Genomic DNA, 19,817 nt, shown 5'->3' on the forward strand with positions numbered 1-19,817 from the left:
TTTAGGACGAAACTTTACGCACGCATGATTGGTCTTTGGAGCCGTTTGACTCGTTTTGTTTAGCAAAACTGCAGGTTTTATGAGTGGCCCATTGAACAGCAGGCTAAATCCTCGCACGCTTAGACGAATGAGGGAAAGAACTCGTTATAATCTCGTTTATGTGAGGTGTTTAAGTTAAGGAAAATTCATTATTTAGTGGACGAAAGTTTTTCGAGTGAAATTACCACCCAAGAGATATGTTTTTGTACTGTCATTAGTTTAACTATATTCAATCTTGAACATCAGAGTCATTATCTGTAAAAGCAGTCTTTTTACCATTTTATTTATCTATTTAAAATATATTATTTACACTTCAAGGTTTTCAACTCGAGGATTATGAATGTTCTGTTTGTAAAATTGTTTTTATACGTGAGTTTTTATTTTTGTGCTATTTTTGATCTTTTGTAGAAGTCATTGTAGAATGGTGGTAAAGGTGGAGGTTGTAAAGATGAGGTTGATGGTGGGGAAGCTCCTGAAGTCACGGGTGGAGAGGGAGGAGGGCCGGAAGATGATGGGGGAAGTGGAGGAGGAGGGGGAGGAGGTGCAACAGGTGGGGCAGGAGGTGGGGCAACGGGAGGAGGTGGTGGTGGAGGATTTGGAGGGGGTGGAGGCGAAGCAACATTCGGAGGAGGTGGTGGAGGAGGTGGTGGAGGAGGTGGTGGAGGAGGAGGTGGAGGAGCAGGTGGTGGAGGAGCAGGTGGGGGAGCGGGGTTTGGAGGAGGGGAAGGAGGAGAAGGTGGGGGAGCAGGGTTTGGAGGAGAGGGAGGAGGAGAAGGTGAAGGAGCAGGGTTTGGAGGAGAGGGAGGAGGAGCAGGGTTTGTAAAGGGTGGAGTTGGGTTTGGAAGAGTGGTAGGAACATTTGGAGGAAGTGTGGGAAGGGAAGAAGAGGGGGTGGGAAGAGAAGTAGGGTTTGTAATCGGGGGTGTTGTTGGTGATATTGTGGGTGTGATCGACGATGTCGGTGGTGTTGTCACAGTTTGTTCGGTTTCAGTAGTTTGTTCCGTCTCAGGAAATATGAGCGCTAGTTTAAAAAAAAGTAAAATGGAAACTTTAAATTTTATTCATAAGACCATAGCGATACACTTTATTCAGCTTTGTTTGGTAATTTCTACAGGGTTACAGCCAGAATATTACTATTTAAAATATACGTTTTATAAGAGACTTTAACTTAGATTTTTTGATTTTTCATACGAGGTAATAAATCGTTATATTATACTTTTCGTATACGAGTTTCAGTATACACGATGCTCTTAAATCGTCTTGAAGACTATTCATTTGCACGACAGTTTATATTTTTATTTATTTCTTCCTTTATTTGAAGACTTGATTCAACCAATTTTAACAGATGCTACATTAAAATGTTTAAAAATGTTACGTGAAGTGATTGTGTCCATTGAACACAGAATAGCAACTATAAAAACCTCGTCTTACCTACACACTGGTCGCCCTTGAATGCGAAACCATCAGTACACTGGCAGACATTTTGAAAGCATTTCGCGTTTGAAGGACATGTCTTACAACTTGATGAGCCACCGGCTGAGGGAAAAACGAGTTGAGAAAATGTGGATAACTCTATACAATATCTGACTGTGTTTTGCACACAGGTAGAATCACACGGTTGCATACAGTCGTGCCTTTTATAAAATCTTTCGATTTGAAATATATAGTTTGGGGCAGTACCTTCAACGCAGTGGAATCCAGTCCCTATGTAACCTTTCTTACAACGACAGATCCCAGCGATACATAAAGCTTCTGCATCACATTTGGAGCACTTGTCAACTGCAGGAGGAAGAGAATGATTTTGTAAAAAGCATTTAATTCGTGTTTAAAATGCGATTGGTTGAGACTAGAATGGTTAAATATGAAAACGAAAGATACAGGGTATGGTATTATAATCTTTTGAATTCAGGCAGGACTGCGCATGATTGAAATAACTATAAATTAAGAAGAAAAGAAAATGGCAGGCGTATTTCATGACCCACTGACCTTCGCAATGAGCTCCAGTGAACTGAACTGGACAGTTGCAATCGTAACCGCCAACAACGACCTGACATAATCCGCCATTTTCACACGGATTTGGATGGCAGACCTCCCGCTTTGGTGATTTACCAACTGGTGAAAAAATGCATAAAGTTAGTGTAAAGACTAGTTCACGACTCATCTTGACCACGAATCTCATCACCAGCTCTGCTGGCAAGTGGTGTCATAATTTAACGACAAAACAATATCATTGGTCGTGTTTGAGATGACTGCAAATCATCATCATCATCGTCACTTATTCCAATGTACTGAGGTAACTTACCATTGGTCGGATCTTCCTCACAGCGAGGACCAGTGTATGGCAATTTGCAATGACACTTTCTCAGTTTGTCCTCAACATAACAAGTCCCAGAATTTAAACAAGGGTTAGGAGAACAACCATCTAAAATAGTGGAAACAAGTTTTATTCATCCAGGGTTACTACAGGAGGAAACCTAAACTAAACTAACTTTTTTCAACTTACTGGTCTCGCAGCTGTTTCCAATCCAAGGTGAAGCGCAAATACATTCATATTGACTACCGCTGATTCGTCTACAAGTCCCTCCGTTCTTGCATGGTTTGTTCAGACATGGCGAGTAAGCCCCTAGTAAAAAAGATTTGCTTGTGTTGGTTCAATGACGAAATATAATAACAAGAGGAGAGTATAACATAGTACAAAGAAGACGAAATGCATCATAACATACTTGCAGCCAAACATTGTCCCTTTGAATCCCGAGTAAACCCTCCAGGACACACGCATTCTCCCACAGCGTCACATATCAAATCAGCGGTGTTTGGGGCCAATGATTTCGGACATTTACAAGCTACAAAACACGACCAGAAAGTTTCTTTCATCCGCTGTTATAGGATATCTTAATCACGTTGAAATCCAGTCATTAATCTGTCGTTTTCAGATATTGTCACGCCAAGATGTAAACGAATTAGCCCCGGCAACGGTTGAGATCCAGTGCAGTTGATTATATACTTACTTTCACAAAACTGTCCACTGAAACTTCCTTTGCATTTACAGGCTGGTTTTCCGTCCTCATTGATGCATTCTCCATCGTTAAGACACGGATTAGGAAGACACGAATCAGTGACTGAAATAAGTCAATAAGAAAATACAAATAAAGAACGGTCCGTTTTAGGTTCCAGAAAAAAAAATTATCGTACTTTTTTCACAGTCTTTTCCACTGTATCTAGAAGAATGGCAAACGCATCTGTAATCAGCGTTCTGTAGAGCCACGCACTGTCCTTTGTGACGGCATGGACTTGGAATACACGGATTCTTTTCTGTAAAGGGAAAGAAGAAAGTTTTTAGACTATTATTTCAAGGTAATATAAGGTATGCATGGAAGCCCTTGATACAAGACCTTGACAGAAAACCCCGAAGTAAAAGTCATATCAATTTGGTGAAGCAGTGCAGTAATGAAAGATTGATTCGTTGGGGAAAGGCAGCGCACTGACCGCGTCCACACAGAAAGAGACAAAACAAATGAAACCCACCTTCACATTTGGAGCCAGAATAACCACCGATACAAAGACAGTCGTAACCACCTTGAGGATTCTCTTTGCATGTTGCTCCATTCTTGCATGGATTGGGGTGGCATAACCGAGCTTCACCTGGTAGGGGGAAATATGGGGATAAACAGAAATTACATAGAGTAGCAGAGATCAACTAGGTATATTATGAGCTCTGGACAAAAGGGCACTGGTGAAACATTATAATCTTACGTTGGCAGTGGAATCCATCTCCTTTATAACCAGGATTACAGATGCATGTGTTGTTTATACACTTGGCGTATGGATCACAGTTCTTGCATACGTCGACTAGACGAATGAAATGATATGTATCAGACGCAGAAAATAGAGTAGAACTCAGTACCAACAAATGATTAAGTTTTTCGCTTTTAACCTTCCTCGAAGTCAGTTGCTTATTGCCATACTGCTAGCCTTAATGTTACCATAAATACTAGCCTGCCTAGACAAGTAGATTGCCAAAACCTATATTTCTCTTGTGCAAAATTCCTTAGTGTGAAATGCCTCTTCTATCCACATAAGCTAAACGTTTCAATACCTTCACAATTCAACCCTGTATAACCAGGACGACAGATGCACAGGTAATGCAATGAACCATGGTTCCATTTTGAAGGATAACCATTGTATCCGCTGAAGGAATCGACACAGAGAGCTCCGTTAAGACACGGTCGAATGTGGCAGGGATGTGGAACTAAAACGATAGTTTAGACTTTTTATGGTGCGTAAAAAATACCGAGTATTAATTATTCTATCGGTGAACAAATTATGATTCAAACTAAACACCCAAATGACTTACTTTCGCAAACATCGCCTTTAAACAGTGGAGGACAAACACATTTAAAATGACCAGATTCCACAGAGCATCTTCCTTCGTGCATGCAAGGACTTGGATGACAAACGTGTTCTGAAATAGGGAGACAACCATTGCATTTAGGAGATAATCAACCTTTCAGACAACCTTCATCAACACCTCACTACAAGTTGTGGAAACTTGTGACTCCAAATTCGGCCAGTTCCAATAAAAGAATGACACTGGTAAAACATATGTCTTTTGATCAATCATAAAGGTGCAGAAAAGTAGCATAAGTCCTGCTGTGATCTTGCATGGTGATCTTACCTCCACAAAACTCTCCAGTAAACCCGGCTGGACACGTGCAGTTAAAACCTTCGTCATGCTCCAAACACGTGGCACCATTCAGACAAGGCTGCTGGAAGCACTGCCTTTCCTCTGTAAAAGATAATCGTACTGATCAAGAAGGTGCCAAAGTTTCAGAGGTTTGGAAAGAATTTCCTGAAAACTCACCTTGGCATGTTGGTCCTTTGTACTCGTGCGTACACAAGCATATGGACTTTCCTTCTCTTTCTTCACAAGTTCCACCGTTTTTACAAGGACTTGGCTTGCACTTGTCGACCACTAAATAACATGTAAAACAGATTTAGCAGTGAGACAGATGAACGATGGATTACACGTACTCTGTGGCAATGACTACGAGTACGAGATTCGTGATTCTTGCGTGTGTTTGCTCACGCCATCTGACGAAACTCGTAGTCGTCGCAGTTTTGCGTGGGGCTTACATTCACAACGTTTTCCTTTGTTTCCAGAACTACAAATACACTGAAATCCTTCATCTTCGTCAGAGATTGTGCACGATCCACCGCTTTTACAAGGATTTGGCTGACAGGGATTCTTTTCTAAAATGAAAACAAATTTTGCTAACCACGCTAACGCCAGGCTAAGGGCTTATCAAGACGTATTCTAAGAGTCATTCATCGTGGCATTACCTTCACAGTGATTACCCATGAAACCTCGTGCGCACAGACATTTATATCCATTAACCATCTCCTCGCACGCGCCGTTGTTCTTGCAGGGGCCTGAGGAACAGTAATTCCTGTCTTGAAGAGGAAGAACAAAATTGATTAGACTAGAGCTAGGCAGGGAAAGGTCATATCAAAAGCTTCTCTACAGCCGATATCTTCGCTTGTGACTGAACTAATCTGTTCACTCCGAACACTCAGCGTGTGCAAGAATGAAGGAATCGATTGAAAAGATTTACCTTGGCAGTTCTTCCCTCGAAATTCTTTAGGACAAATACAGATGTAATCGTGATGGACCACGGCGTAAATACCGCCATTGAGACAAGGATTTCTGTGAACTAAGAAACGACATATTTAAGTTATTATTCACGAATGATAGAACTATTCGGTATAAATAAAGTTAGTTTACTTTAGGCTTCCTCCTGTAGTAACACTGGATCAATAAGAGATGATCCTTACTGGACCTCTAGGAAGAACAGTTTAGAACTGATAGAGATATCCAGTATAAATAAAGTTAGTTTAGTTTAGGTTTCCTTCTGTAGTAACACTGGATCAATAAGAGATGATCCTTACTGGACCTCTAGGAAGAACAGTTTAGAACTGATAGAGCTATCCAGTATAAATAAAGTTAGTTTAGTTTAGGTTTCCTGCTTTAGTAACACTGGATCAATAAGAGATGATCCTTACTGGATCTCTAGGAAGAACAGTTCAGAATTGATAGAGCTATCCAGTATAAATAAAGCTAGTTTAGTTTAGGTTTCCTCCTGTGGTAACACTGGATCAATAAGAGATGATCTTTACTGGAACTCTAGTAAGAACAGCTTAGAACTAATAGAGCTATCCAGTATAAATAAAGTTAGTTTAGTTTAGTTTAGGTTTCCTGCTGTAGTAACACTGGATCAATATGAGATGATCCTTACTGGATCCTTATGATGATCCTTACTCCTGATAGAGCAAACGTTATATTGAGTTACAGGGTATCTAATTAGTAACGATTCAAATAATATAAATTACAACTACTTACGATCCTTGTGGATATGAAAATGCTGAACTCTCAACTGGTTAGGAACCTCGACAGGAACAGCAATGGGTTTTGCAACATACTGCACATGTTCCACGGGGTACGGTTGAGGAACGTAGTTCGTGTGTCGATCCAAATACGGCTGTTCTTCAAACCTATTCACAGGAAACGGTTCGGGAATTGTCACAAAGTTATCACGCTTCTCACCATTTTTATCCACAAACGTTTTCCTCGGTGCGTTCTTCCGCGTTTTAGCTTTGCCAAAAAAAGAAGACGCAGCCTTAATATTCTTCAGCTTTCCAGCGACGTGTCTGGAAAGGTGATCTTTTGAGCTATGGAGAGCCTTGAGTTTTATATTGTCTGCTTTGCTATCGTGCTTTGAACTTTTCTCATCTGTAGTGCAATTACAATATGGCAAAAGAAACAGGCAGCTTATAATAAAACATCCATAAAAGTACAAATTCAATTTTCCAGCATTTCGCACGAATCTAGCCATTGAAATTCCAAACACGTAGATTACTACAAAGAGTTAACTTCGTGAAATAACGTCGCCATACTGCTTGTGTCAGTCGCTTTGTAAATCTTTTAAAACCAGCCAAAGCGGTTCCATTCACCCGAAGGTATGCATCGGCTGATAATTTAAAAAAACACAATCCCAAATTATAAAACAACAATTAATTTACAAAAGGACAAATTACATTCGATGAAATTAAGTCAAAGTTTAATGTAAACGCGTTCTGATTGTTTTTACTGGTAGAAGCCAAAGAATAATACAATTGAACAGGTACTAACTCTTTATAAACCGTTGAGATGGCTGGCGATTGGGAAAACATTATTTAAAAGTAGATTCCAGCGATTTACGTTAGCTTCAATTATTTTTTAATAAAGCATTTGAATTTGGAAGTTTTGAAGCGTATTTTTAGCTTGTGAGTAACTAGCTATTCGTTAACAGTTGGCTAAATATAGCATGCAATCGATAACAATCGCTTGTTTGGAAATAGGGAATTCGAGTTCTACAGTGTACAAGATTCAGAAATAGTACCCTCGATAAATTTACGTTTCAAATAGGCCTGAAATGTGTGTCGCTACACAGTTGTTTCTGGATAAAGGGTTAGGAAAAGTGTACAACAACATTTCCTCAATACAAAAAAATACATTAAAACAGTAAATTAATTGCGACAAGAAGAACAGGTTAATAAATGATCACATAACAAACACTCCATGCACAGTCCCTCAATTTTAGAGCCAACGTTATCATTATTGGAAAACGCAAAAAAAGCTTTACTGCATGACCTTAATTTCATTGGAATCGATTTGTTAAAAGATTATAAAGCTCTATAAATTACCTGCGTTTTCATAATGAAATACTCGGTATGAGGCACAAGCTATATCTGATGTCAAATGCCATGTTGTTTTTGAATCCATTCAATGAGATGCAAAAACAAGATAAACCTGAAAAAATTAAACGAATCGAATTTGTCAATTATAAGAGATATATATGTGTAATGAGCAACCACATCATCGCACCATTTGTCTATGAAATCTTGTCTTTTAAACCGTTAAAGTGTTGACAGGCAAAAATTTCTCTCGTGCACCGCTCAAGCGAGAAGTGTCAAACAAAGATAGGATTGTCAACTAAAGGTTTGTGAAAGAAATTTATTAAATATGTCAGTTTCGGGAAACTGTTGCACGAGAGTTTGCCAATGAAGATTTTGCACGATAAACTCAACTATATAGATTTATAGATTTAGATAAGCTAGGGGAACATTTTGTTAACTAATTCTTATTGCACTTTTCAACTTAAGTATCTTCTACAACATCATTGTACAGTATATATATTTTTAGCACAATCTTAAAATAATTTAACTAGACTCGTTAATTCAGTGTAACTACTGCAAAAGAGTTCTGATAAACACTAATAATAATAATGATATAACCGAGAACATGTATAGCAGCTGAATAATATCTCTGTATGTTTGTATGGCGAACAATAAAATAATAATTACTTTGAAGATACACCTTACAGGTATATATATTCCATTCAGCAAAGGTTTCAGAAGGTTAACTTACCTCTTTTTGTAAAGGCGTTAACAGATCGAGTGAAAATTTTGCAGTGTAAGACAGATATACGCGACATGAAATTTCAAAATAATGTTCAAGATTTGAATAGATGAATAACTTCTAGATGATTCTTCAACTAGCTTACAACTCAGACAGTCACATCAAATCTTTCTCCCGCCCAAATTTCCCATAATTCTTACGTATATATTAGGATGATTTATATAACTCATTTACTTGTTACCGAATCACAATCAGTGTATAAAACAAGATTAATATTATGGTATATACGTGGCAAATTATTATATATATATGCATTGCTTATGTTAGCAAGTGAAACAGCAGGACGCCGTCTCGCATTTTAATATTTGCCCTTTGTCATTGATGAAAAATATTGCAACACTATATTTTTGCTATCACAATTTTTTCGTAACTGTTAATAGTTATTATTAATATGTGGGAAGCACCTGTACAAGTATAACACATGCCCATAGATATAGATATATATAGTTCACGGGTTCACGGGAATTCCACTGATGTCATTGGTTGTGAGGGTCACTACACTAGGTATAAATGCATGTGACACTTCCGTGACCGCACAGACCGACACGACTCAGTGCCAGTGCAAGTACTAGTTAGTGTTTTTAAATCTAAACCAAACTCTTTCCAGCATTTTAACGGGGGGAATATATATAGTTCTGTGGGCGATTAAAATTAAAAGTTTAATTCTGCTGTGTTATTTGAATCTAGATCTGCACATCGTAAACATGAGCGGTGACGGTGTACAAAGTAAGTCATTAGATCCACACAATTTAAATTTGGACGATCTGAGAAGAATTACTCAGGCCCTACAACATCAAGAACTGAAGGGAAAAAATAACAGATCTATGAATGAAGTTAAAGAAACTACAAGAATTCTAAGTGAATCGGAAAAGAAAATGAGAAGAAAAGAAAAAACCCGTGCAGAGAATTCTCAGATCGCTCTCAGACGCGCTGAAGCAAGGATCGCAATTTTGAACAAGAAGCTTGGCATTGGCCCTCAAACGGCTTTTGAAATTGATGTCGTTAACCCGAGGGTTTCACAAAAAGATTATGATTCGCTTACCATCGAATATATAAAGTTAAAGGAAGCCCTCGAACATATCGTACCGACAGAATTGGGCGGCAAAGATGTAGTTTTGGTAAGTATTAAGCTATTGAAAGAAAATAAAAAATATGGCGGTATGGACGATGCCATCGATGTTGAAAATAACATAATTCGTCGACGTCGACGGTCAAAATAAATACTTATAAAATAAAAGGTTGTGTGTAATAGAATAATAGAAGTTTTAAGAGAATAGGGAGGAAGCTTGTTTGTCTTGTCGCGATAAGCATGTGCTTGTTCTTAATATAATATAAAAGCCGTACACTCGTGACCCGTTGCGATTATTAGTTTTGCCTTTGCTTAATCTTAGTTCATTTGTTTGAACTGGGGCATCGACAGTTGAAATACTGGCGTTCTAGAACGGCGCGAGAATGTTTGGTATGCCAGTTGAAAACTGTATTTTGTAATGCCTCGTCAGTTTTTACTTGTGATTGTGTTGTCGTTATTAAATAGTTTGACACTGTCAAACTTTTGTGACCACAGTTAGCATTTTCAAACAGCAGAGTATTTCAAATTATATTTAAAATTCAAAGTAGAAATATTCAAGCGAACTAAAACAGTGGTTCACACTGAGGTAAAACTTTATCGCGATACTTGCTGCAAACATTTGGAATTTACCAATGGAAGTTTTCAACTGTGAACATTGGATTTTATTAGATCGGCAGTGTATTAAATCGGGCTGTCACGATCATTCGTTTGAACTGGCATTGACAGTAGGAATGCTGGCTAGCGTTCTAGAGAAGTGTGAGAATGTTTGGTATGCGGTTTGAAAACGAAAAAAGTGTACTTTATCGACTGATCAGTTCCAATTTTGATTTAGTAAAGAAAGTTCGTTCACATATGGTATTTAACTTTTCGTGTGGACTGCGTATGCCCACAGAATTCAATTATCAAAACCTGTTTATCCGGTTGTTTTCATCTTAATTAGCATTTGTATGCTTGGAGCAAATTTATTGCTCAACATTAACAATGCGGCGTATTTGAAGTAATTAAAAATACTTGAACTCGCGTTTTAAATATAATAAAACATTCCTTCGCGATTGTATATTAATGTTTTAGTCCAAAGTTAAAATCAAACTGCAATATGTAGGTATGTAACATTTTGAGAGTCATAATTATTGCGTAATTGTTGTGTATAATTACTCCGGCGTCAAGCGAGGTGAAGGCTATTTCAGATATGGCAGAGCACAACAGGTGGGCATTTTGTTCGCGCTGACTGAAAATTTGCGGGCTTATTTCTTCTTCAATTTGCATTTTCGCATTGAAGAACTAAAAATACAGACTTTTGTGCAATATTTTGCATCTTGACACCAAATACAGGATTTTTGCCACAGCTACAGAGCTAGTTGGATTCAAGCTGATGTCAAAAAGTAAGTCACATTTGTTCTTCATAAATTAAAATGTCAGTAAAATGTCTCAGAAGTGGTTCCAAAGCTCAATCTTGCGGATGACACAGTTGTCAACATACCTCTACTAACGAATTTCATTGCAATTAATCAACCCATCTTCATTGAAGTATATAGCTCGAAAATTAGGGTATCCTCACACTCTGCAATTAGGCTTAAATCAAAGTTTTATCAATAGTCTTTTTATTGGAATTAAGATTCAACATGGCAAAAATGCGCTGAAGGGGTAAAATTGATATTGTATGTGTCCACTATTTTTGAAATGTTTAATTCGGTATTTTGAAAAGGTCACCAGGAAGGAAAATAAAGCTTGAACAATACTGGTGAGCCTTTGAATTATAAGAAGAGGTATGTAAATTTTAGAATGATGAAAAAAGCTTGGTCCATTAACAATGTTTTGGATTCAATGAGGTCTCACATATAGCATATTTAAATTATTGTTGCATTTATATAGAGATCCATTCATAACCCAATAGATCAAGAATTTGACTATCCTCACACTTTGTAACTAAATTTTTCTGTTGGATTTTTCACCTGCCTTTGTGAAAAGTTTTAGGACCACGAAAAATGTGCGCGATACTTTTTAGGAGGAATGAAAAGGATGAAATTGAGGAAAAGTTAAATGTTGCTTTCCACTCGTCAGGGTATAATTTAACTTATTCTAGTTTGTTTACTAAAATTTTGGTCTAAAATATGCCTGTGATATCTAAGCATTTTGTAGAACTCATTTTTTGGTCTAACTTAGGCTCTTACTTAGGCTCATATTAATGTTGGTGTTAAATATTCTATATTTGAGACCTCTTAGAATCCAAAACATTGTTAATGGACCAGGTTTTTTTCAACATTCTATAATTTACATACCTCTTCTTATAATTTAAAGGCTCACCAGTATTGTTCAAGCTTTATTTTCCTTCCTGGTGACCTTTTCAAAATACCAAACAAAACTTGTCAAAAATAGTGGACACATACAATGCCAATTTTACCCCTTCAGCGCATTTTTCTCATGTTGAATCTTAATTCTAATAAAAAGACTATAGATAAAACTTTGACTTAGGCCTAATTTTAGGATGTGAGGATACCCTAATTTTCGAGCTATACTTCAATGAAGATGGGTCGATTTGCAATAAAATTGCAATGAAATTCGTTAATAGAGGTATATTGACAACTGGGGCATCCGCAAGATTGAGCTTTGGAACCACTTCTGAGACATTTTACTGACAGCTAAATTTATGAAGAACAAATGTGACTTACTTTTTGACATCAGCTTGAATCAAACTAGCTCTGTAGCTGTGGCAAAAATCCTGTATTTGGTGTCGAGATTCAATTATTTAATTTTTCGCCAGCGAAAATACATTTCGTAACGGATTTCGACGCATTTTAGCTTATCGTAAACCGCTTTTCTTTCTCAATAACAGTAGCGAATTTTTAATGAACATGCTTCAGAGTAAATAGCAAAAATATTGCACCAAAGTCTGTATTTTTAGTTCTTCGAAGCGAAAATGCAAATTGAAGAAGAAATAAGCCCGCAATTTTCGGTCAGCGCGAACAAACGTCACCAGGGCTCCAATTTATACGCGGCCACAATATCCAATATGACGACCAGACATGAGGGGTCGGCCCAGTTCACTGGGTCGGCCCCACTGGTCGGCCCACTGGGTCGGCCACTGAGCTTCACTGGAGCTATATAGTAATTTTTATATAGCTCAGTGGGGTCGGCGTTAGATCATATCGAACCAGTGAACTGTAATAAATAACTATTAATAAATAACTGTTATATTCATTTCACTGTATCGAACTAACGTACATGACGTCATAAAATTTTCAATAACCCTAACCGTAATTAAGGTAAAGCCAGAGATACTATTACATAAGTATATGATCACTCCTATACTGGGTATGAGGGTAACAGACATTTACACTTTCGTGTACATTTATAAATGTATAAATGTATCATCATTCATCGGCATTTTTATTTTATCATTTTTATGAACCAGCTCTAAAAAGACTTCATGTAAGACTTCTGTTATTATACTTCCGTTATTGCAAAATTTATGACGTCATGTACGTTAGTTCGATATGATCTAACGCCGACCGACATGAGGAGTGTATATTTTAAAAATCCTTAAAAATACGTTAAGTTTACATGCAAATTTAGTATATATGAGTAGACTTTGTGGTTTAACACAAACACACAACACACAACACCAAAACATCGAAAGTGAAAAAAAACACTCTATTTTGTAAAATATAAATTTATTATTTTTATTTCAAATTCATTATTTTACGTTTAAGAATTTAATCTGTTTTTCAGTTTAAATTTAGTCAGTTTTTGCCCTGAGTTTTGCCTTGTTTTCACAGGGCAATAAGAATTGCGTATTGCCCGTGGGCAATACGGGGAAATCCAGACCTGTCAGCAGCCAATCAAATTGCAGAATTAACCAAAACAAACGCTTGCCATATAATAAAAGTACATTATTGTATACTTGATAGAATATAAGGATAAACTTACTCTTCCTGCTGTCACAGTAAGTTTATCCTTATATTCTATCAAGTATAAAATAATGTACTTGTATGAATTATTCTGAAATGAATTTTATTGCGGGAAAAAGTTAAACCACAAAGTCTACTCATATTGTGGTCGCGTATAAGTTGGAGGCCTGGCAACGAGGTGCTCTACCATATCTGAAATAGCCTTCACCCGTCAGCGACGCAGTTGAAAATTCGCTCCGGTTTTGTTTTATTTTTGTTTGTTTTTTGTTAATTTTTTATTTTTTATTATTATTCGTCTTTTTTTTTTATTATTATTCGTCGTCGCGAGTGTGCAATGGCGCGAAATATACTGTATTTGAAATGTGTATATGACCGTATTTATCTACGTCACAGTTTTGTCTCCCAAGAGTTGTGGTGCACAGCTTTGGCTAATTTCCCAATGCGCGATTCGATTTCGCTCGCATGATACGGCAATTCCTCCAAGAGGAACAAATAAACCGTTCTTTTCATGCTGTTCGATTAAGTTTAGATTGAATTGGGGTTAGAATATATTTAATACATGTAGATTCTGGTCCTATTTTAATAATAGCGCTGCTATTTCGCCGTTTAACATGATGTGGTCGTGTATGGGCGCGTTGACACGTCGCAGTTTGCACAGGATTGAAAATTTAATATAACTGTACAAGCACGAATTCCAAAGGCAATGTGTAAGACAAAGTGAATGTATCATGCGGTTTATTTACATTTTCGAACAATTGAACTTCTGTACTATTTAAAGTACGATGTTCTTCTGAATTTCATAATTTCGAGTCTAATAGCATGCATTCAGCTTTATGTTACTATACGGAGCTCGAGAGTATTTGAAAAGCGAAAGAACATGCTGAAGTTGCTACCCGTCTCACCAGCTAGACCACGAAGATTTGATCGTTTAGTCATTTTAATTCAAGAGAGAGCGAGCATAAAGCGAACCCAAAGCAAATACCCGGAATTGTTTTTAAATTCCGCCAAATTAACATAGTTGTTATGTAGGCGCGCATAAATTATTGGCACTCAATTGCATATTGCTTGGAAATGCGCATGCTCTATGCTTGGCGCTATCAATTTCATTATTTCCTTCGTTTTAGCGTTTACGTGTGGACGGGCAAAAACGATTCGAATACGCTTCGTGTGGACGGAGAAAAAATACTCCGTTTTTAAAAATATCCGGATACGTGTGGAAAGGGTCTGAATTTGTAAGATCAAAAAATGTGTTTGAAGGTTTATGAAATATTACACGTCTGTTATTACCCTTAACTTGCAGGACTCCATATCTGATGGGTAAACTAATCTAAAATCACCAAATCTTATATGTTTTTCTAGAAAAACCAGGAACTGTATGAGATGGTAACAAAACTTCAAGAGGAGATTACAGCATGTAATAACCATATCCGAGAGTTGGAGGCAACGTTGGCAGGTAATGACAATGAGCTGGCTTTGAAGGTTAGTGATCAGACGAAGAAAATCATGAAACTGGAAAGATCTATGATTGCGAAGGAGATTTTCTCAGAAAAATTGATGAAAGAAAACAAGAATCTGCTGAATCATTTGGAGAAAATGAAAAATCAAGAGTTCATGAAAGAGCAAGATGTTCCTGATGGACAAGCATCTGGAAATAAAATGAATGTGAGTTCTGTTCAGTTGATCATTCGAATATAAATTGCCGTGTACTAAAGCGTATAACGTATATATCAAATGCAATTGCCAGAGAACAAGTAGAAAGACATTGGAGAAAAGTTTGGTTGCAAGATATTAAAAAGTGTAAAAATAACTGCTGTACCCATAGTTGCCAAATTTTGTAGAAAGTAGCATTACGCATGAAGTCACACCACTTTTCATAATACTTACAAAATTTACCAACTCTGGATGGCTATATTTTTCTAATTTTCAACATTTCCTAATTAAACTTTACGTTTTAACCTATATTTTAGGTTTTACTCAGCTGTACATCCCAGTACCAATCTAATTCTAAACTGAATCCTAAGTGATAAGCTCGCGTCCATTTTACCATTACTGACGTTACTCAAATTATGCATGGACTAGTTTAGATGTAAGAATTTGCTCTGATTAAATTGCAATTTGCTTTTATATAATCCTCAATGACCTAGGCAAAAGAAGAGCAGGAGAAAATGTTGGCATTACTCGAGGAGAAGGAGAAAATGATCTCTGAGTCTGGGACAAAAATCCAGGAATTAGTGGCAGAGATTGATAACTTGGTTAAGCAAGTACAAGAGTTAACCATTGGACTTGGACAGGCTAACGAAGTCAAAACAAAGCTCGAGTCAGATATAAGTGAGACCACGAAGAAATGCTCAGATTATCAAACAAAGTGCAACAATTTCTTCAAGCAAGTTCTCAGTTTGAACAGAAAACAACAAGATTATGAAGAGGAGATTTCTGAGCTCAAGCAGGAAGTTGAGAGTTTGCGGGCACAAGTCGCAGAGAAGGACGCCATGATGCTTATGATGAGAAAGAGTGTAAGTTTCGTTTAAATTTCAGCTATAGGACGTCAAGGTTTTGTAATTGTAAATAGAATAGCAGTTTAATCCAGCGAAAACTCACAATTTGAATTAAAAAATCAATATTTACTTTTCTTTAGTTAAAACCCTACGAAGCTGGTTTCAAGAGTGAAAACGAAGAAAAGGCAAAGATCCAGAAACGACTGAACGAATCAAACCAAGAAAGCGAACGTCTCAGACGTGAAAATCAATCACACATGGCGACTGTACGACATTTTGAAAGTGAAGTAAGGAATACCTAATTCGCATCTTTCACCATTCAAAACTTACACTTACTGCATTCGTTCCAAACAATACACGACCTACTGTTTTTATAATGTATTTTTTGTAGAAGTAGCTACGTCTCTGCGAGTATACATAATTACAATAGTTTCTTATCGTTTTCAGATTGAAAGAATGAACAAACTTTTGAATGAGAAAAACAAGGTAAAAATTAATATCCAACCGAGTCTAACAAGGCTTTGTGTGTTCAGCAAACAAATGAATTGTCTTTTGTCAAGATGTTTCGATATTTTTTTTTATTGTGCAGAGCAACTCCAGCATTGGTCTTCCATTCGGTCCACTGTTTGGATCAAGTGCACCTCGGAGTTTCTTCCACGTGAGTTAGAATGATATTAGATTTATATAGATGTAGCTATCTGACAGTTCTCAGGACAGTCAGAAAACAGATGTTGATGTTTCGTGCTTTATTCATAGAGGGTGTATGTTCAGTTTAAATATTGTATTCATACAAACATCTTGTATTGATGTTGGTATGAAGGTTGAACCGAAAGGTGTACAAAGAGAGTGAAGTTGAAGAAGCGCATAGTGAAGTAGGAAAGAGTAGTGTTTGCCACGAACATTCGCAAAAAATGAACTGAGCTACCACAAGTAGCCTCATTGTAGAATCGAGTATAAATATCACGCTCGACTAGTCAGTTAGAAAACCGTATTTCAAGTAAAGTGCCTCTTAATCTTAAATAATTAAAAGGCATGACGAGCCAATTCAAAACGATCAGAACACAAATAATCAGAATACCTCAGAACACAGGATGGTCAAAATACATGGTATATACGGAAATTGAATCAACACCAACAACCAGGTGATACGGCATAATCATTTCCGAACGCTACGCGCGATACAAATCGTTGATGGAAACCCGACTAGCTACTGTGAATTAGCGAGAAAAACCACAAATGCAAGTACGTGATTGATAAAGAGATGTCATTTTATGGAACTCATTGAAAGACACGTTGAAGCAACGGGACCTTTAAAGTGTAAGGGTGTAGTCACGAAATAACATGACTCCGCTCATGGAAATAATTTCACAATGGCCCTGTAATAACATCACATGATGGAGTCGAGTAAAGGTAGCTAGGTAGTAAAGGTAGACAAAGTAGGAAAAGACATCCGAACATCCACTGGTCAAGATGGTGCAACTGAAGAAACATATGAACAAGTGCAGTACAATCATACTTGACAGTTCACATCGTACAGTACTAAAACGTTTTATATTATCTTTGTTATTGCCGCGCGCCATACTTGAATCGACTCTTGGACGTCTTTCAACATTTTCCCAGAAGGTTTATAGCAACTCGGTTAGATCTAGCCAAGCTTTGTCAATTACTTAAATTCTTTAGTATAGCTTTCTAACTTTACACGGTGATATTTCTTGTATCTTTTTAGCATTTTGCAATAAACAATTCGATTTTACCCATTTTGGGATGCTCTTTTCAGCAGTATATCACTCAACTGATAAAATTTCCTAGTTAAGTAATTTTTAATAAATGGCCTTAGTCAAAATGTTTTTGCAAATTCAAGTTTCCTTAATTTTATGTGGACTAATTCTACTTTCCATCCGGTCAACCTGGAGTACTACGTTGTACGCTCTAATAATAAAAAAATTAAACTTTTTACTTCTAACGAATTGTAAAACTTTTGTAACTTAATTAATTTAATTTAATAATTGTAAAAAAACAAGCTAAATAAGTTATTTTTAACTCGCAGGACTCTACGAAAGAAAACTCGGAATTACTGATAAAATTAGAGAAAATCGAGGCAGAAAAGGAAAAAGAAGTCCAAGAGTTAAAGAATAAGTTGGCGAAAATGAGTAATCTTGAAACAAAGTGCAATCGTTTCTACGTGCAAATCTCAGGTTTAAACAAGGAAATACAAGATTGTAAGGAGGAGATTTCTGTCCTGAAGCATAAAAATGAGGATCTCTGCGCGGAACTTACCGAGGCATGGGCGATTGTGGACATGATGAGAGGGATTGTAAGTTTGGTTTACGTGTTAGCCACAAACATCTTATATAGAATTACATCTTTATGCCTTAAGATTTCACTATTTCATACTTGTGTTTCTCTCTTTAGCAAAGGAAGTATAAAGCTGATTTCAAGAGTGAAAACGAGGAGAAGGAAAAGATCCAGAAACAGCTGGATGAATTAAAACAAGAATGTGAACGTCTCAGACGTGAAAATCAATCACACATGGCGACTGTACGACATTTTGAAAATGAAGTAAGGAATACTCAATTCGACTAAACTAGCAGGTTTTGTTAAAAGATGCCGAGTTGTTGTTGAAGAGGTGTGGTTTGTTTGCATTTTAGCAAACATATTTGATAAAATCTTATATAGATCTTATATAGCTGTAATAAGTAAGCTTATCCAACGCATTGGCTTTCAAGTTGGCTCATCAAATCCATTTCGCATGCAACTGTTTGGTTCAAGTGCACCAGCACCTCGAAGTTTATTTGAAGTCAGTTAAAATTATATCAAATTGACATACATGTGTAATTCAGGACATGGAGGATAGTTAGGAAATAAAAAGTAATGTTTCGCTTTTTCATAGGTCCGAAACCCAGCGCCAATAGTCGTCGCTGACGGCGGTGATCATGGTGGAGTGAACGAGTCAACTGGTGGCACTCGACAAACAAATGCGTCGATCAATCCACCCAAGGCATCACCAACTCTGATTGAATGCCTGTGTTGCTCAAGAAGTTACACCTACTACCAGTTTTCTAGTCATGTAAACGAATGCATGAAGGAGTAACTCCCAAGTCTCTGGCCTGACAGTGAAGGCAGTTTTTCAATTACACAAAATAGAAAAACTGGCCTTATGGATTTTCCTTCAGATAAGATTAAGGGACGATCAGTCAAACTTAAAATTTGTTCAGCTTTGACAGATAACCTTGACCACGGCCTGGATGCTTTTTGTCAACTGGATGATCTAATAACTGCTTTGTCTGGTTCCATTAACCGACATTAGCATATAAACTTAGTATCTAATGAGTATTTGGACTTACTGTGGTAGCACTTCCCATCTCTATGAAGCGACATATTGTTTCAAAACGATCAAGGACTGACAATAACCAAAGGATTTATCTGGAAAACAAGAAGAATGCCTCAGTATATATCAGTTCTAAACTGTTCTTCCTAGAGGTCCAGTAAGGATCATCTCTATTAATCCAGTGTTACTACAGGAGGAAACCTAAACTAAACTAACTTTATTTATACCGGATAGCTCTATCAGTTCTAAACTGTTCTTCCTAGAGATCCAGAAAGGATCATCTCTTATTGATCCAGTGTTGCTACAGGAGGAAACCTACACTAAACTCACTATATTTATACTGGATCGTTCTATCAGTTCTAAACTGTTCTTCCTAGAGATCCAGTAAGGATCATCTCTTATTAATCCAGTGTTACTACAGAAGGAAACCTAAACTAAACTAGACTAACTTTATTTATATTGG

At 37.1% G+C, this 19,817-nt stretch overlaps 4 protein-coding genes and 1 long non-coding RNA gene across 5 annotated transcripts in view; 2 read left to right on the forward strand and 3 right to left on the reverse strand.

The window, feature by feature from the left end:
• Window positions 1-336: 336 nt before the first annotated feature.
• Window positions 337-1,314, reverse strand: LOC114526827 (leucine-rich repeat extensin-like protein 3). Its single transcript, XM_028548353.1, has 2 exons — window positions 1,281-1,314; window positions 337-1,060 (listed from the first exon to the last, which is right to left on the reverse strand). Exons 1-2 carry the CDS (start codon window positions 1,312-1,314, stop codon window positions 417-419), a joined length of 678 nt encoding a protein of 225 aa, XP_028404154.1. The 3' UTR covers window positions 337-416.
• LOC114526878 (fibropellin-1-like) lies at window positions 1,117-19,467 on the reverse strand. The gene is made up of 21 exons (XM_028548411.1): window positions 19,371-19,467; window positions 7,780-7,885; window positions 6,437-7,064; window positions 5,652-5,750; window positions 5,380-5,490; window positions 5,173-5,289; window positions 4,901-5,011; window positions 4,715-4,825; window positions 4,394-4,501; window positions 4,136-4,288; window positions 3,793-3,888; window positions 3,565-3,681; window positions 3,232-3,351; window positions 3,048-3,158; window positions 2,763-2,882; window positions 2,543-2,662; window positions 2,342-2,461; window positions 2,026-2,151; window positions 1,720-1,818; window positions 1,471-1,575; window positions 1,117-1,387 (listed from the first exon to the last, which is right to left on the reverse strand). The coding sequence occupies exons 3-21, from the start codon at window positions 6,927-6,929 to the stop codon at window positions 1,368-1,370; spliced, it is 2,457 nt and encodes an 818-aa protein (XP_028404212.1). The 5' UTR covers window positions 6,930-7,064; window positions 7,780-7,885; window positions 19,371-19,467; the 3' UTR covers window positions 1,117-1,367.
• On the forward strand, window positions 9,104-19,128 carry LOC114526880 (golgin subfamily A member 6-like protein 22). Its single transcript, XM_028548415.1, has 10 exons — window positions 9,104-9,125; window positions 9,242-9,672; window positions 14,891-15,193; window positions 15,676-16,044; window positions 16,167-16,313; window positions 16,474-16,512; window positions 16,616-16,684; window positions 18,074-18,340; window positions 18,439-18,585; window positions 18,917-19,128. Exons 2-10 carry the CDS (start codon window positions 9,259-9,261, stop codon window positions 19,115-19,117), a joined length of 1,956 nt encoding a protein of 651 aa, XP_028404216.1. The 5' UTR covers window positions 9,104-9,125; window positions 9,242-9,258; the 3' UTR covers window positions 19,118-19,128.
• LOC114526884 lies at window positions 10,933-13,565 on the forward strand. Its single transcript, XR_003687372.1, has 3 exons — window positions 10,933-11,005; window positions 11,329-11,389; window positions 13,532-13,565. It is a non-coding gene; the product is annotated as an uncharacterized LOC114526884 (long non-coding RNA).
• Window positions 19,371-19,817, reverse strand: part of LOC114526875 (adhesive plaque matrix protein 2-like) — a 45,608-nt gene continuing 45,161 nt past the window's right edge. The window contains exon 21 of the mRNA XM_028548407.1: window positions 19,371-19,449. Coding sequence (XP_028404208.1) covers window positions 19,446-19,449 — 4 coding nt within the window. The 3' untranslated portion in view covers window positions 19,371-19,445. The remainder of the gene's footprint in view (window positions 19,450-19,817) is intronic.

This window comes from Dendronephthya gigantea, unplaced genomic scaffold (genome assembly GCF_004324835.1).
Source record: "Dendronephthya gigantea isolate DGI-Jeju-01 unplaced genomic scaffold, DenGig_1.0 000042F, whole genome shotgun sequence".
Classification (NCBI taxonomy): domain Eukaryota; kingdom Metazoa; phylum Cnidaria; class Anthozoa; order Malacalcyonacea; family Nephtheidae; genus Dendronephthya; species Dendronephthya gigantea.